Raw genomic sequence first — 14,612 nt, 5'->3', positions numbered from 1 at the left:
GTAAAAAATCAGTTAAAAAAAAGCTCCATCTTTCTTCCAAGTGATCATTTAAATGTAATTTATATAAAATATATCAAGATGAAACACACTAGTTGAAAAGAAAAAATCTGATACAAAGACACTCAGATGTTCAGTAGCAGTTTATACTTATCTGAATGACCCAGAGTGTATGAAACTTATATGGGAACAAGTGGGTGACATTTACTTTAGTTCATCTCCTACTGGGAGAAAGAAAAAAGGATAGCTGTACTCCCACACAGAAATCTCTTTCAAGTTGCTAGCCTCATGGTAAAGATTCAGCTGGAAGGAAAGTGTGTGTCAGAGGCAAAGCAAAAGATTATCACTTACAAAAATATATCCCCAAAACAGGATAGTGACCTGATGACATCTACAACTAAATGTGCATCAGCCACGGATAATTTTACTCCAGAGATTTCAGTTCTGTGAAATGTGAGGTTTGGCATGGTGCTGGAAGCCAACAGTGCACAGCCTCAGAGCTGGAAGACCCTCTGAAGGTAACTATACTAGCATACACACAGATGACATCTTTCACCTCTTCTGCTGTCTGCAATATGCGAAGCCTTAAAGATATGGATTGCTTCAAAGTGTTTAAGAAACAAGTTTTCAGAAGCTTGAAGATCAACCAACATTCATTATAAAAGATACAGAAGAGATTCTGCAAGATGAGAAATCTTTCTCAAGAGATACATGAAAGGGATGTCATGACTATCTGACAATATGATTGAATCACTGGCTACAAGAATTGGGGATGGCAATCAGGATATTGTGAAGGATTCCATTGAAAGCTGAATTTCATTAAACTTGAACATTTTGCTCATTTTCCACTGGGCACATCAAGAGAATAAAAAAACACACACAAAGTCTGGTTGTGTCTTGTACTGATAGAAATCACTGTACTGTAATGGGGACAGTATATTCAACTATGGAATAACATGGGTCAATTATGGCAACTGATAAACTTCTCCCACAAAACTAATAGGTTTCGGAAAATCCCCAGTATTCATGTGAATTAATCTGTTTGGGAATAAATGTTTCTAGCATCCCAGGTTTCAGAACTCTGAGCCCCAAGTCTTCCAGATTCCTTACTGCAGAAGCAGGTATTGAAACAGCCATAGAATTTCTCACAAGGTCCAGAAACACTTATTTACTTCAATGATTTTGAACATTTGAATTTCTACCAACATAACTTTTCACAGTTTCTGCTACATGGAAAGTGCTGATGCATTAATGTCTTAACATGGTCAAATGTAGTGCCAAAATATGGCTATTTCTCATCAAGTGGAAACTTAAGGTTCGAAGTACTCTGTTCAGAAAACTGCAAATCTTCCTATATTAACTTATTTCCACTTATCTTAAAATGAGAACTATCTGACAAAGTAAACCATATGTAAAGAGCACACATTTATTTTCCTAAATTACTTTCCTCAAAAGTGAACAAAGGGAGATTCTAGCCAAGATTTTCAAGCATGGATGCTTAAATATAGGCTCTTAGACCTAAATATAGGAGTTTGAATGAATGCCCTCATTTTCAAAATTGCTGAGGTCCTATAAAGTTATGAAAATGAAAAGAAGTCAATTTTTTAAGTCAGGCCATGAATTTAGAAGTCTATTCCAAGGTACCCATTTCTCTACATTTCTTCTTATCATGATGTCTTATTCTTGCATTTTAAAACTTCTTATTCTTCATCAGATTTATGATCTGCTTGCTCAAGCATTTATGGCCCTTTCTTTTCAAATAGCCACTGTCACCGACTTAAATACAAAAATCTACAATTGAAAAAGGGAGTAGTGAACCAAGGCTCACTCTTCCCTTCTGCACTATTCCATAGGCCAACTGTTAGTAATTCAAAAGGCAACTCCTTGTCTGCTTGGTTACACAGCTCTCTCCCTGCAACAGAGGAATTTTATTTTCTAAGAATATAAAAAGCTCAGTAGCCCAATGGGTTTATTTCCAAAACCTATGTTTTATTAAGGGAAGCACAACAGGTAGTACCTTTTATATCTGTAACAAATGGTTACAAGAAATTCAAACAGAAATTATAAATTCAGTTTGGGAAACTTTTTCTCCTAATGCCCTGTGACAATCCCTCTTTCATATGAGAAAACATTTTAATGAAAAATCTTCAAGATGTTTTTATACCACTTCACACCCAGTATTGGTGAAAATACTCCCCAAACTATTGGAAAAAGTCTAAATACACACTTGCTGCATCACTCATGGATCTTCTTGTTTTGTATTTACTTACAGAATTTCTTTGGGAAGTACTAAGAGTAAATCATGGGCAGAATTTTTTTAAACATTACTTTCTCCATTATGCCTCTATTGTTAGGACAGCTAGAAAAAACAAAAAAGTGTGTATTATTGATGCATTTATATGCATCAGAGAAATCAGGTCACGCTTTAGGCTTTTTGCCAGAATAACTTCCCACAAAATAGACTGACACATTAGAAAAGTTGGAAACACTGTCAGAGGTTTTGAATTCTCAAATTAACTCCATTAAGTCAAAGCGGTCTCAATGGAATATAGCCATTAGATTATATAAGCTTTAATTACCAGCCAGTGTTGACTTGTGACTTTTACTTGGAAATTACATGTCATCCTTTTAATTTAATTTAGATTTTAATTTGCTTTCCCTTATTCTACTTGTTCTAAAAAAAAAAAAAAAAAAAAAGATTTCATTATTCATACAGCATTCTGGAACACAGCTTCATATCCTGTTCTTAAAAATGCTCAGACATACACTTAACTTTAAGGTTACAAGCAGCCTTCTTAAAGCAAAGAGACAACTTCCTATTAAAAAGCATTTGTCTGGTTGTCTGGTTTTGTTTACATTCCTTGCAAAGCTCCCATATTCCTATGTCACTATTGCTGTGGCATAAATGGAGAGTACAGCTAAAGAAGTAAATGCAGAGACTCCCACGAAGAAGAGGGACTGACATAGTGGGGAAAAACCAAAAAACCAACAGAGCACTTGCTGGCACAAAAGAGAAGTTAATTGTTTACAGATTGTCAGGCTGACCTAACTGCCAGAAACATGTTATAATTGTATAAGTTTTCTTCCAGTTTTTTTGTTTCCAAATGAAACACAGTGTTAGGCATGTCTTCAAAAAAGGGCACAATTAAAAACCATTTTAGCTCTTACTCAAGTTAAGACTTACCTGAACAGAGAAAGAAATTATCTTTTTAATATGTAACTAGGATTGTGGGCTGTCTCTGTAGCACTCTAAGGTTTGCAATTTTCAGAAATGGAGTAAAACATTGAAAAATCACCAACGTAACTTGGACCAATAGTTGTAAAATATTCAAGGAACGTTATCAGCCACAGGAAACTGCTTCAATTTTGAAAAAGAAATGCAGGTGCTTTTTACCTTACCACTATAATCACTGGTTCCAAAAGCATTTGCACTTCATTCTGCTTATTTGACCCAATATAATAAATTTTTAGTGTTTAGTCTTTTGGTTTGGAACAATTAAAGTGAGGCTGCTCTTAGGACATGGTGATATGAGATTGGCTTGTGTTAAACTCAGAGATAATTTTTTTAGCCCTGCAATGGCTTTACAAAATCTGTCATAATTGGGAAGTGGATGTGCAAGAAAGGAAAGCAGGGAAGTTGCAGAGTAGGACTGCGTACTCATTCTACAAGCCTCCCTCTGTGCAGCGCTGCCAATGCATATTTATCAGACTGCAAACCCTGCACTATCCCAGCTCTGCTGAGTCTCCTCCTGAGAACAGACTGTCAGTTATGCCAAACGGGGTGTTAAAAGCTGCTGGATTTTGTGGCTGGAGCATACGTTTTTGGAAGACAAAACTGGAATCAAGCTCCTTTATCACTGGGAATGAAACACATTTCTGAACTATGGAGTTCTTATGTGGCATCAATCACAGTACCCCTTTCCTCTCCTTTTCCCTCTCTCTGGAACCTGAAGACAGATATGGTTTCTCAAATGGTCTGAACAAGTAGCTTGCCTAAGTCTCATAATATACATGGTATGACTCAAATCTTCGTGTTTTAGGCCTGTGGAGAGCTGAAATGTTCAATATGCAGGATTTGCTGTACATTCATGCAAGAGAGAAGAGACAGCACACTCTATCTATAGAAAATCCTGTAGCTTTTATCCTTAATGACCCAGCACTCCTGCTGTTTTGTGTCTCTATCCAGCACTCTAGCTAAAGTTGGGGGTATAATAAATATGTTAATGCTCCCTGGGATTAGACTGATATGGCCTCCTTTTCTCAGAGCTTTCCTATTAGAGAAGTAGGGATTTCCTATGGAAGTAGGCAATTTAGGTATATAGTTTTGTATCAAAAGGCATGCTAAAACATGCCTTAATTACTAGCCTGTACAGAAATGCCAAAAGAAGGACATAACATCTTCACGAATTCCACACTGAAATCAGTGTCTTACAACAAACACCAACTGAGGTGCAGGAGGACAGGTGAGGATATTAACCCTGGCTGCTTTGAGAGGTCAGTTGTTTAATCAGTAGATTGAATTCAGGGTGTGTTGAAGGAAAAACAAAATCTCTATGACAATAAGTTTGGCAGCATATATTTTTTGTTCTTGCAAAACTTATATCTATATTTGAGATTGAATGTGGTGATACTGCAAATGAAGGATCAGTAGCCTTAGAGATTAGGATGGCTAAATTCTTGTTAAGCAAACTTCTCCATTGGAAGCATACAGACCTTTCAAACAATGGCTTCTTGGACAATAACAGCTAAAATGCACTCTCTGGTGCATATTTAGGGTTAGAAGAAGAGACATCTCCATGCCTGTTTTCACTGAGGACCCTCAAGTCAGAGGTAAACTTGAAGCATTGACTATCTGAACCAACCACTTCCAACTCGCCTAACTCAATCCTCCTAAATGCACTATTATGACCTGTCTCCATCCTTCACTCCTACAATTAAATAGATCATAGCAACTAAAAGAAGCCTTTCCAACCATCACCATTTCTGAAGTGCACAGTGGTCTCCAAAATAACACTGTTTGCACGTGGAAACCAGTGTAAGGAAACTTAGTTCTACATCATTATTCAGCTTGTTGTTTCTTTTTGCCTATTCTGCATTGTTCTACACAACTGCCATTCTGAAGATAAAGATGCATGAAAAGAGTGCTACTGAAGCATGGCCATGGAGCCATAGCATCAACTGATGCTTAAGAAGTCTGTATTTTCTAGAAGATAAGAAAGAAATGTCTGTAAGAAGCTCTGTCTCTTTTCTGAGAATACCCTTCTCTTTCTAGCAAACAATTTAATACCTAGTGAGAAATGCTAGTTCTTGGCAGGAACCGACTTAGATTTGTCTTTAAGTATGTTCTGAGCAAACAAGGGAGATAGGTTATCTGGAATGTTCTCAGGCTTCATTAGCTATACTGGACTTTATCTTGACCACCTCTGCTGAGCTCAACAAATCCTTTGAGAGGAGCAGCAGTGCAGGCAAAACAACAATATGTTATTGACAGAGGCAGAATCCATCAGACTTACAAATACTAATATTAATTACCTTTTTTTGGTTTAATATTTTATTATTATTTAACCATTTAATTATGTGGCAGTATTCTTTATAAATTTGCACAGAAGAGTGCCTTAAGTAAAACAGGGACATTTCCCTTAAAGAGCACAGAGAGAGGTTGTTTAAACCTTTGAGCTGTGAGACGCCTATTATTTACTGAACATTTGGAAACAGAGATATTAAAGTCTTCTCAAATTGGATGAAAGTACTAGGATAGAAAAACAGGGAGAAGCTAACCACTAGAAAAATATGTCACCACAAAAATATGCTTTTCCATTAAATTCCTTAGAAAAAATAATTTAAAAATTATAAAACCTCCCCACATCCTTGCAATATAAACCCAGTTTACAATGAGCAATTCAAACTTCTAATTGGAAACACCTACAGTTTTACCATTTACCAGAATTTCAACGTTCAGTAAAATCCTCTACAGAGAATGACATGGATATTTACTGATTTTTTGTGTTTTTTTATGTTTCTTCTAGTATTGTTCTTCTGGTCCTACCCCTCATCTAACAAACATGCTACTTCTCAAAAGACTGTGTTGATAATGGAAACTGCTCTCCTATTTTGATTAAACAGTACTTATGGAGTACTTTTTCATAGTGGACAAGGTGAGCATTTATATTCTTTTAGGAAGCTTATCAAAAATGATAAAATGGTGTATTAAAACCATTGTCAGGGAGTGACTACTATGGCTTTCAGCAGGAGACTGGAGGCAAACATAAGGAGCAAAGTGTGGGACTGGAATGTCCCACTCATGCTTGCTGCAAGAAGATATTACCACATGACATGAACCCTTGCACAAAATTGTCCTTCAAAGAAAGCAGCATACTGAAACTACCTCCTTAATAAGTTGTTTGTACTGTAAGCATATTTTACTAGTCTATTTATCCTGTTTGAGTCAAACAGTCTGATCACTTCCCTGATTTTAATCCACTTTCAGCAACATAATTGGAAAGCATCTCCGAGAGACATTTCTAAACTGGACAATGGATACACATGTACGCCCATACATAGTTTAATATGAATTTGTTTTTTCTGGAGCTGATGTCTGTTAAGGTAGTTAGTTATTTTGTTTTCATTGTATATTTATGCCTCTCAACTTTGGAAGCTAACCGTGCTAAAACCAAGTTGCAAAAACTTCTGAGGGGTTGTAAGCAGACATTCCAAAGTCAGAACAAACCACCTGAATTTAATGGAATAATGTATATACTGACTGTGAGAGTAGGTTTACTCCAAAAACAAATGTCAAAATTGGAAGCTGGGATAGTCAAGCAACCAGTGTGAATTTATCATCTACAGCTGTGCCATAAACTCATACCAGAAATAGGCTAAATTAATACAACACTGTTATTACCATTATCATTATTTTACAGCATTCAGGAGCATGCAGATGCTTTACAGTGAAGATAGATACTGTCCCTATTCCCACAATGCAACAGGGGTAGCAGGTGGATCTCTGATCCCTCTTATTCCCTGTAGAAATCTCCACACAGGTGAAATCTATTTGAGATGGTCATGAATTAAATGCATCATTCCTTAAAAAGAGAAAGGAATCAGGGAAGGGAATCTGACCTTCTTTTGAAGTAAGATAGTAAACCTAGAAAAAGCTCAGTCATAATCAGATATACAACATACAGGAAAAGAAAGCTACCTTTACCTGTGAAATAAGACAGACTTGACAAGCGTGACAACATCCCGACTGGCATTGTACCCTGCACAGACAATGGCAACGTGGATAGTCTGTGGAGAAAAGGAACAAAAAGAACAAAAATTAAAGGCTGCTCCTGCGCTCATCACTTGCTAAGGAGAGCACACACATGACACTGCTGTTGTTTAGTGCTGCAATTGTTAGGGATTTGAGTGGGTGTTTTGCAGCTGTTTGCAACCCACTTGAGGCAGTTTGCTAAAAACATCTTGATTGAGTTATAGCACCATCATCATTCCAAAGTCATTACTATCCCTACATTATATCAGAAGCTTCAACAGAATTGCATTTATTAGCCAAGACATACACATGCATGTATGTACACACACCCTCCCCAAGTAAGCAGCACACAAAATCCTGAGTGTGCAAACATACAGACATTTTTAATTTTCCAAACTAAAGTTTAAAATTATATCTGATAATTAGAAGCAGATATTATCTCAGAAATTCTGTATTACTTTTGTCTTATGCACAGCTCCTATGGAGAGGGTGAGCAAGCTCTCATGGATGAATATGACTGTGACTATTGGTTTGCCAGGGCTGGATGCATCCCAGTGATGTGATGGGACACAGGCTGTGACAGCAAGAGGCCACCTCCCTGCCCATGACTACCAGCATGGGCTGTTCTGGCAGCGTTAATGTGAAGTTAAACACAACCCCCACCAAGACATTCTCTCCACCTCATGACACTGGCAAATTATCACTTATTCTGTGCCTTTTTACCTCCCTTTTAACATGAGGCAGAGGTTTCCTCATCTCTTCAGGAGGAAAGGGAAAATTGAAAAGGCGCTACGAGTCATTATTTAGGCAGTAAGTACTAATCTAAAAAATGCTATTACGTTATTCTGCTCTGCTTTTAAAAAGTAGCCATTTCTGCTCCCTAGGGACACCAAAAAAAAAAAAAAAAATTAATCCTAGCAAGTTTTGACTCCAGGTTCTGTGATCTTCTGTTTCTTAGTGGTCACAGAAATGAAGCGGAGTTCACCATGCTGTCAGCACAAAGCTGCCATTGGGGACACAGCTGTGAAACTGCAGGGAAGCCTCATTTGGCTTCCATTTGAAGCTTGGTTAGCTGGTTTCTCACACACACAGCTCTCATTTTCCACAGAATGCCCACTATGCTGAGAACAAATGAGGAATTCTGTCTCCTCACATAGTCACAGGTTTCCAAAGCCTGGCTTGTAACAGAAGCACATTTACACAAGAAGTGCCATGTGATGGGCATATCTGAAGAGCCCACAGCCCCATCCATTAAGATCGCCTGGTACAAGGCACAACTTGAATCATACAAGTGCCAAGTGGCTGTGTCACCATAGAACATCTACATGAACATCACAGCTGCCTCCAGCCCTGCTGTGCTTCACAAGCTCAGCATGTTTAAGATCTGATGTTTTAAGAGGACTTGAATTAATAAGACAACTGTCTGTCCAGAGAGGTGTGAGAAAGAAAAGATATTGCAGTACATTTTGGCAACAGGTCTGTGAGGTATTAGCACTTTAAATTTATGTTAAAGTCAATGGGAGCTGAGCATGCTCAACACTTGGCAAAAATCAACTGTGTTTCTGTCTTGTGATAAGAGGGGAGAACAGAGACTGGTTATTAATGATTTTTATTACAGCAGGAGTCTGTACTGTACTCGTCAGCATGGGTTGCTGTGGGTGCACTGATTCCTGATCCTACACGTACTGCCTCCCCTCCCATTGTCACCTGGTCCCCCTCCCAGGCTTGTGGAAGACCTAAGATCCTTCCCCTCAGTGCCAATTAAAATCAAATTAACTGAGAACAGTTTCACCCTTGCTTTAAACATTTCACCTGAAGGCACTAGACCAGAAACAAACATTTTAGGGGTTTCCACAGAATAGCACTGTCATATACTGTCAGCATTGTTTTTTACCACCTACACTTGCCAGAAAAGCTCTCCTCAAAACCACTCTACCTTACAACTGTCCTCCAAATCAGAGTTTATTCTGTCAAGTTTTTGCCCACATGTTCCCCTTTTACTAAATCAGTTTGTTTCAAAATTGAAAGCATGCATTCCTCACTGTCTTCTAGCAGCTGCTGTTGCTTTGGATGCTGCTTCAGCCAGGACACAGTGAGAGCAGCACTTACTACACTTCTGAATGCTCTCTTCCAGCTCAGAGACACAGGCATCCATGTACCTTCTGCTCAGCCTCTCTGTGCTGTTTGATATTACATATCGCTTCTATTCCTGCCTGCAATCAGTTAAACAAAAGAGCAATAATCCTCAAAGAGAACAGAAATCAAGACCTTTTCTTTTCAAGTTTTCTCCTGCAGCATGCTTCAAGGCTCAGTCTATCCCTCTCCTTTCCCTGATCAACTTTCCTCTCGCTCATTGTTTAACTGTTAAACATCAGTGAAAAAATAGACAAGCCAAATGAAGTTATCAACCTGAACTGTCAGCAGATGTTTGCATCCCAAGGGGAAAAACATTATTTCCAGTTTTCTCCACTCTTGTTCCAAATGCATGTTTGGATTGAGAGCAGCTGGCTGTACCCAGATTCTGGCAAGATATGGCTGGAATAAGCACTTGCAAGAACTTGCACCCTCCTGAGCATACTACTGTAAGCATCACCTCTCAGATTTTGAAAATTGACACCTCTCCCAAACTCCTTTTATCCATCTGCAGGTGGCTGGAAGATTGTATCCCCCATCCCACCAGAACTGCCCACTGTGACCCACACATCCTCCAGACTCAATGACTGCAGCTAACACCAAGGACTAAAGCCACATGACCAAAGAATGCTCCAACTTCCACTACAGTGTCAGCCTGCCTGTTTGGCTCAATGTCCCACCAAACTTCTCACACAAGGCTCTGCACTGGCCCCTTTACTGCTGGCATTTGTGATAGTTTTAGATAATACTAGTCACACTCTAGCCTGGATATTCTGAAGTCGCTGCAGGACCAAACTGAGCATTCAAAGTGTCCATCCTCCTTCAATGCTCTTTTCAAAGTAAGTGATGGATGTGTTCACCACTTGCTGCAGGAGTTTGGACTCAGGCCATTCACTGGAGATGCTTTTGGATAATGTAACTCACTGCATGCCTCACGATACAGAGTCAATGAATTCTTCCTCTGTTTACACACAGAGATATGAAGAGGTAATCAAAACACTGTGGAAGTTCATCACAACATTCTCCCTACAGGTTGAGGATCAGGGACACCAACTGAACTATTTTTAATTGTAAATGGTTTAGGAAGCACTCAGGTGTAGGTGCTTCAAGGCACTTAAGGAAGCTAAGCTTCTTTAGGAAATGGAGTTTAAGTCATACCAAGGTGCATGCTAACGTAGCTCAAAACTCTTACCTCAGCCACTACACACCAGGAAAAACCTGTTTCTAAATGCAGTATTTCATGTTCTGGGATAATGTTAATGGGAAGAAAATATCCGAAACCACACAAAGAGCTGGGCCCCAGATCCATACTGATGAGGAGTACACCGTGCCTAGGTGAGCATAGATAACAACTTTTCCTCCTTGGGTTACGTTTTGGAATTATGAAATAATGAGTTTTAAAACCCTGTATTTGTCCTTATAGTTAAAAATAATCTTTGGTAAGACATTTCATACCTCAGTAATTTTCCAGTAGGCTTTCCATTGTAGATATTTAATCCTTCATAAATAATTGTTGAATGTGATTAAGACATATTACAAGTATGTTACAAAATACTTGTGTTTGTTTCAAGGTTTGTTTTTTTTTTTTCCCCAGTGGCAGATAACATCTGCTTTACATGTGTTACACTGCTGATGTTGGTGAGGATCTGTTCTTGATGGCTGTGGAGCACTACACACTTAACCCTACTGAACAACACTGTTGAGAACAGGAACAATACAAATATGCCTCTAAAAATGCTTCAAATGTTAAGTATTTTGCTAAGCCACTAAATGCTATACTGCTAATTATCAATTTCCTAATATATAATCTCTTTCGAAAATATTTATAAATACACAATTCAAGTAAATGCTTAGTTTAGGGAGGCACGGTCTGGAAGGATACTGGGATAACACTGTAAGAAAAAGGCATACAATTTTGTTAACTTTCACTGGCATTACGCTCTCCTTCTGAAGCCTGTTGTTAGTGCTGACATCTGTGTAAGGACTATGCTTACTTATATTTCCAAGGCTGGTGTTCAAATGGTCTGCTACTGGGAAGACATGATAGGCATCTGCTCACTCAAAGGAGAAGCCCCTTGTCTGGGTGTCTGATTTTTTTCTTGCAGTATAATGCTGGTCAATTTTAAAGCATCAGAAGAGCTCTCCTGTGATGCAAGAGTAGGAAGCTGTGGCTGGAATGTAACAAACCCACAGCTACTTGATATAGATCATAATTAATATCACATAGATGATGCTTTATCAGAGATTTAATGTTCATTCATTGTAACTGCATTGTCAAATGTTTTAATCACCATCAAAGACCATCCCAAATTAGACTGTGAAATGTTATCATCAGTAAATCTTTAAGAACAGACTCAATGAAATGAACAACCCATTCCTGGCACTCTTAGTCTCCACCAGAGCAAAAGTCTCTTAAGAACCCTTGTTTCTCACTACCCAATTTGTCAACTCTTGCTGTGATATATTCCAGGGTCAGATGCAAAAAAACCTTTGTTTACACATCTAAAACACAGAAAAGAACCAGAGAATGAAAGGCATCAGGATGCCCCTCACACAAACACAGGATGAGAATCTACACTAACAGGATAAATGACGAGAACCTTGGCAAATCTGGTAATAGGGAAGTTTCATCTTAACTTCTATTGCTGTAGCTGAGTTACTGAGTGAATTCCTTAAGAGAAGAGTAAGAAATTATTCTGAGATCAAAACAGCGTGCAGTGAAATAGGGGGATGGCATATAATCTGAGATTTCATATTTTATACCAGTATTGCCTCCAGCAGTGCTAAACCCCACTGAGCAAGCAAACTCATTGGCAAAACACATCATAAACTGTAAGGCCACTTAAACTATCCCTACTCTAAGCTATTTTTGTGTCCTAGATTGGTTGGTACATTGAACAACCAAGAACTGAGATTCAGCTCATCACTCCTTAATATAAAAATAAGGGAAACGTGAGGTTTGCTGATTGATGGCCTGATTAAAAGAAATGCCAAAAATCTCACACTGAGGAAAATCAGGCCCTCATTATCTGGAGGAGGGAAAATGAAAAACAAAAACCTCATTTTCCCTTTCCTTACAATAACATTTCTTCCTTTTTTCTATATTGATGGACAAAGATATCTAACTGGAAAGCAGGAGTTCATTTTCAAACTGTATTTGATATTTTGTCATTGAATAGAATTGATATGAAGACATAGTTAGGATTTCTTTTTCCTCTCGCACTAATTTTCTTTCAACTTTTATCTTCCAAGTGGCAGCAAGCAAGATAAAAGGTGATATGGTATTACCCTCTTTGTAGAAATAAATGGAGGAAGTTATTTTTGATAACTTTATCAGCTGGGATTGGCACAAGGCCTTTAAGCGAGACTGTTTTGGATCTATCCATATTTGGACATGTCATCATTCAGACATCTCACAACTAAGTATCTGGATGACATCCACAGAAGTACTGACATAAAATGGGGAAAACCAAACCAACCACACCAAAACTGTCTCAGAAGCAGATCGCCTGTCCCCTGCAGCCAAGCACACTGCTAGTGCACGGCTCGCACAAAGCTCCTGCTCCCACAGCAACATCCAGATACACTCCTCAAAGTGAGTCAAAAGCACAGGCTGGCTCCATGAGCCATGATTTAATTAATCATGAACCCTGAACTGTTTCAATATAGGCACAGAAACAAAGAAATAAGGCTTTTCTAAGCACTCTGGAGTCATTATTATTTAAAATACACGGGGTCAGTTCGCCACAGGTCTTTATCTGCAGAGCTGTAGTGAAATCAGCTTGAAGCAAGGCTTTGATTTTTATATCAGGTTTGGGGACACAAGAATGAAAAAGACAAAAAGCTGTGATGAAATAATAACTCAGAAGATATTCCAATTACAAATTGTTAAAGGTTTTTTTAAAAAGAATAAAAAATTATCTGAAGAGTTGCATGCAGCAGACCTTTAAGAGGCTGGTTTTGGAGGAAAAGGTTTCAGGGGAAAGAAATGGGGATCTGCAATGTCCTTAAAGGACCACATCTACCAAGCTTTGTTTCTGGCACTTTCCTTTGGTGTATTTACCTCACACTTCTCCACCACGGGCTGCTGGCCGCACTCGGAGCTGTTGCCTGCCACGATGCCGGCCCGCAGGCTCTCGCTGTCGCCCGTGCCCTCTTCCATGGAGTAGGTTTTGGAGTGGTTGCCGCGGTGGTGCGCGGGGCCGCGGCCCTGGGCCAGGCTGAGCTGCTTGCGCAGCACGCGGTTCTCCTCCTCCACCTCCCGCACGCGCACCTCCAGGCTCTCGCGCTCCCGCTGGCTCGACGCCGTGTACCGGGGGCTGTGGGGCTGCGACTCCAGCGGGGACAGCGACACCGGCTTCCCATCTGCACCACAAGGAAACAGAGCACTTCTGTCAGAACACACCAGCTGCATCTTCCTTTAATGTTGGTGTTGTGAGGCAGAGATGCGCTTCAAATACAGACATGTTTTATGCAGACTTGGCACTCCCTAGCCATGCTTAAGTGCACGGTAAACTTGGACAAATGCTGAATCTACGAGCTACAGGTCCTACTAATTTTCAAACCACACCAAAAGATAAGCATGTGTTTCTTTGTTCTCATAGGGCTGCCTGCCAGTCTCTAGTCTGGGAAGACAGTCAAGAACATTAGGATTTAATTCAAGACAATATACAGTTAAATATATTTTAGAAATGTACTCAAGATGAAATAATTTTCCTATTCCCACTTCCTCCACAGTCAAATGACAGCATTTTGGCAACCATTTTGTACCAAACAGTAGCCCCAGCTGATTCACATGTGTGGAACAGATGGGTTTTACTCAGCAACATACTATTATGTGCTTGCTGAAAAATAAGAGGTTCAGGACAGAAATGTTCAATACACATGTGGACCAAATTCTGGAAAGTATTTTGGCTTAAAAAGACTCAGTGGAATTTTGAAAAAAAAAAGTAAAAAAGTTCAACTCAACACCTTCAACTAAAGGGTCTCAAAAATGTTCAATGAAAATCAAATTGAAGCAAAGCGAAAGACAGTGAGAGTTATCCACAGTGTCATAACTAGCAAGAAATTCCTTTGCAGTGATGATATGTGAGTATCTTATATAAAGTATTTCTCTGATATGACTTCCTACTTGCATGTATTAAATCACAGAATTATAGAACTGTAAGGTTGAAAAAAAACCTCTGAAGTCATTGAGTCCAACTGTTAATTCAGCACCAACATGTTCACC

At 39.0% G+C, this 14,612-nt stretch overlaps 1 protein-coding gene across 2 annotated transcripts in view; it reads right to left on the bottom strand.

The window, feature by feature from the left end:
- LARGE1 (LARGE xylosyl- and glucuronyltransferase 1) overlaps nt 1-14,612 on the bottom strand; it is a 280,581-nt gene that overhangs the window by 133,144 nt on the left and 132,825 nt on the right. For both annotated transcript variants that reach the window (XM_039725272.1, XM_039725273.1), the window contains 2 exons: nt 13,446-13,747; nt 7,202-7,284 (listed from right to left, as the gene is read on the bottom strand). In XM_039725272.1, the coding sequence (XP_039581206.1) occupies nt 7,202-7,284; nt 13,446-13,747 (385 nt within the window). The remainder of the gene's footprint in view (nt 1-7,201; nt 7,285-13,445; nt 13,748-14,612) is intronic.

Source organism: Passer montanus, unplaced genomic scaffold (assembly GCF_014805655.1).
Source record: "Passer montanus isolate IOZ18808 unplaced genomic scaffold, ASM1480565v1 scaffold55, whole genome shotgun sequence".
In the NCBI taxonomy this organism is placed as follows: domain Eukaryota; kingdom Metazoa; phylum Chordata; class Aves; order Passeriformes; family Passeridae; genus Passer; species Passer montanus.
The sequence above is the reverse complement of the archived record's forward strand: the minus strand, read 5'-3'. Positions and strand labels throughout refer to the sequence as shown.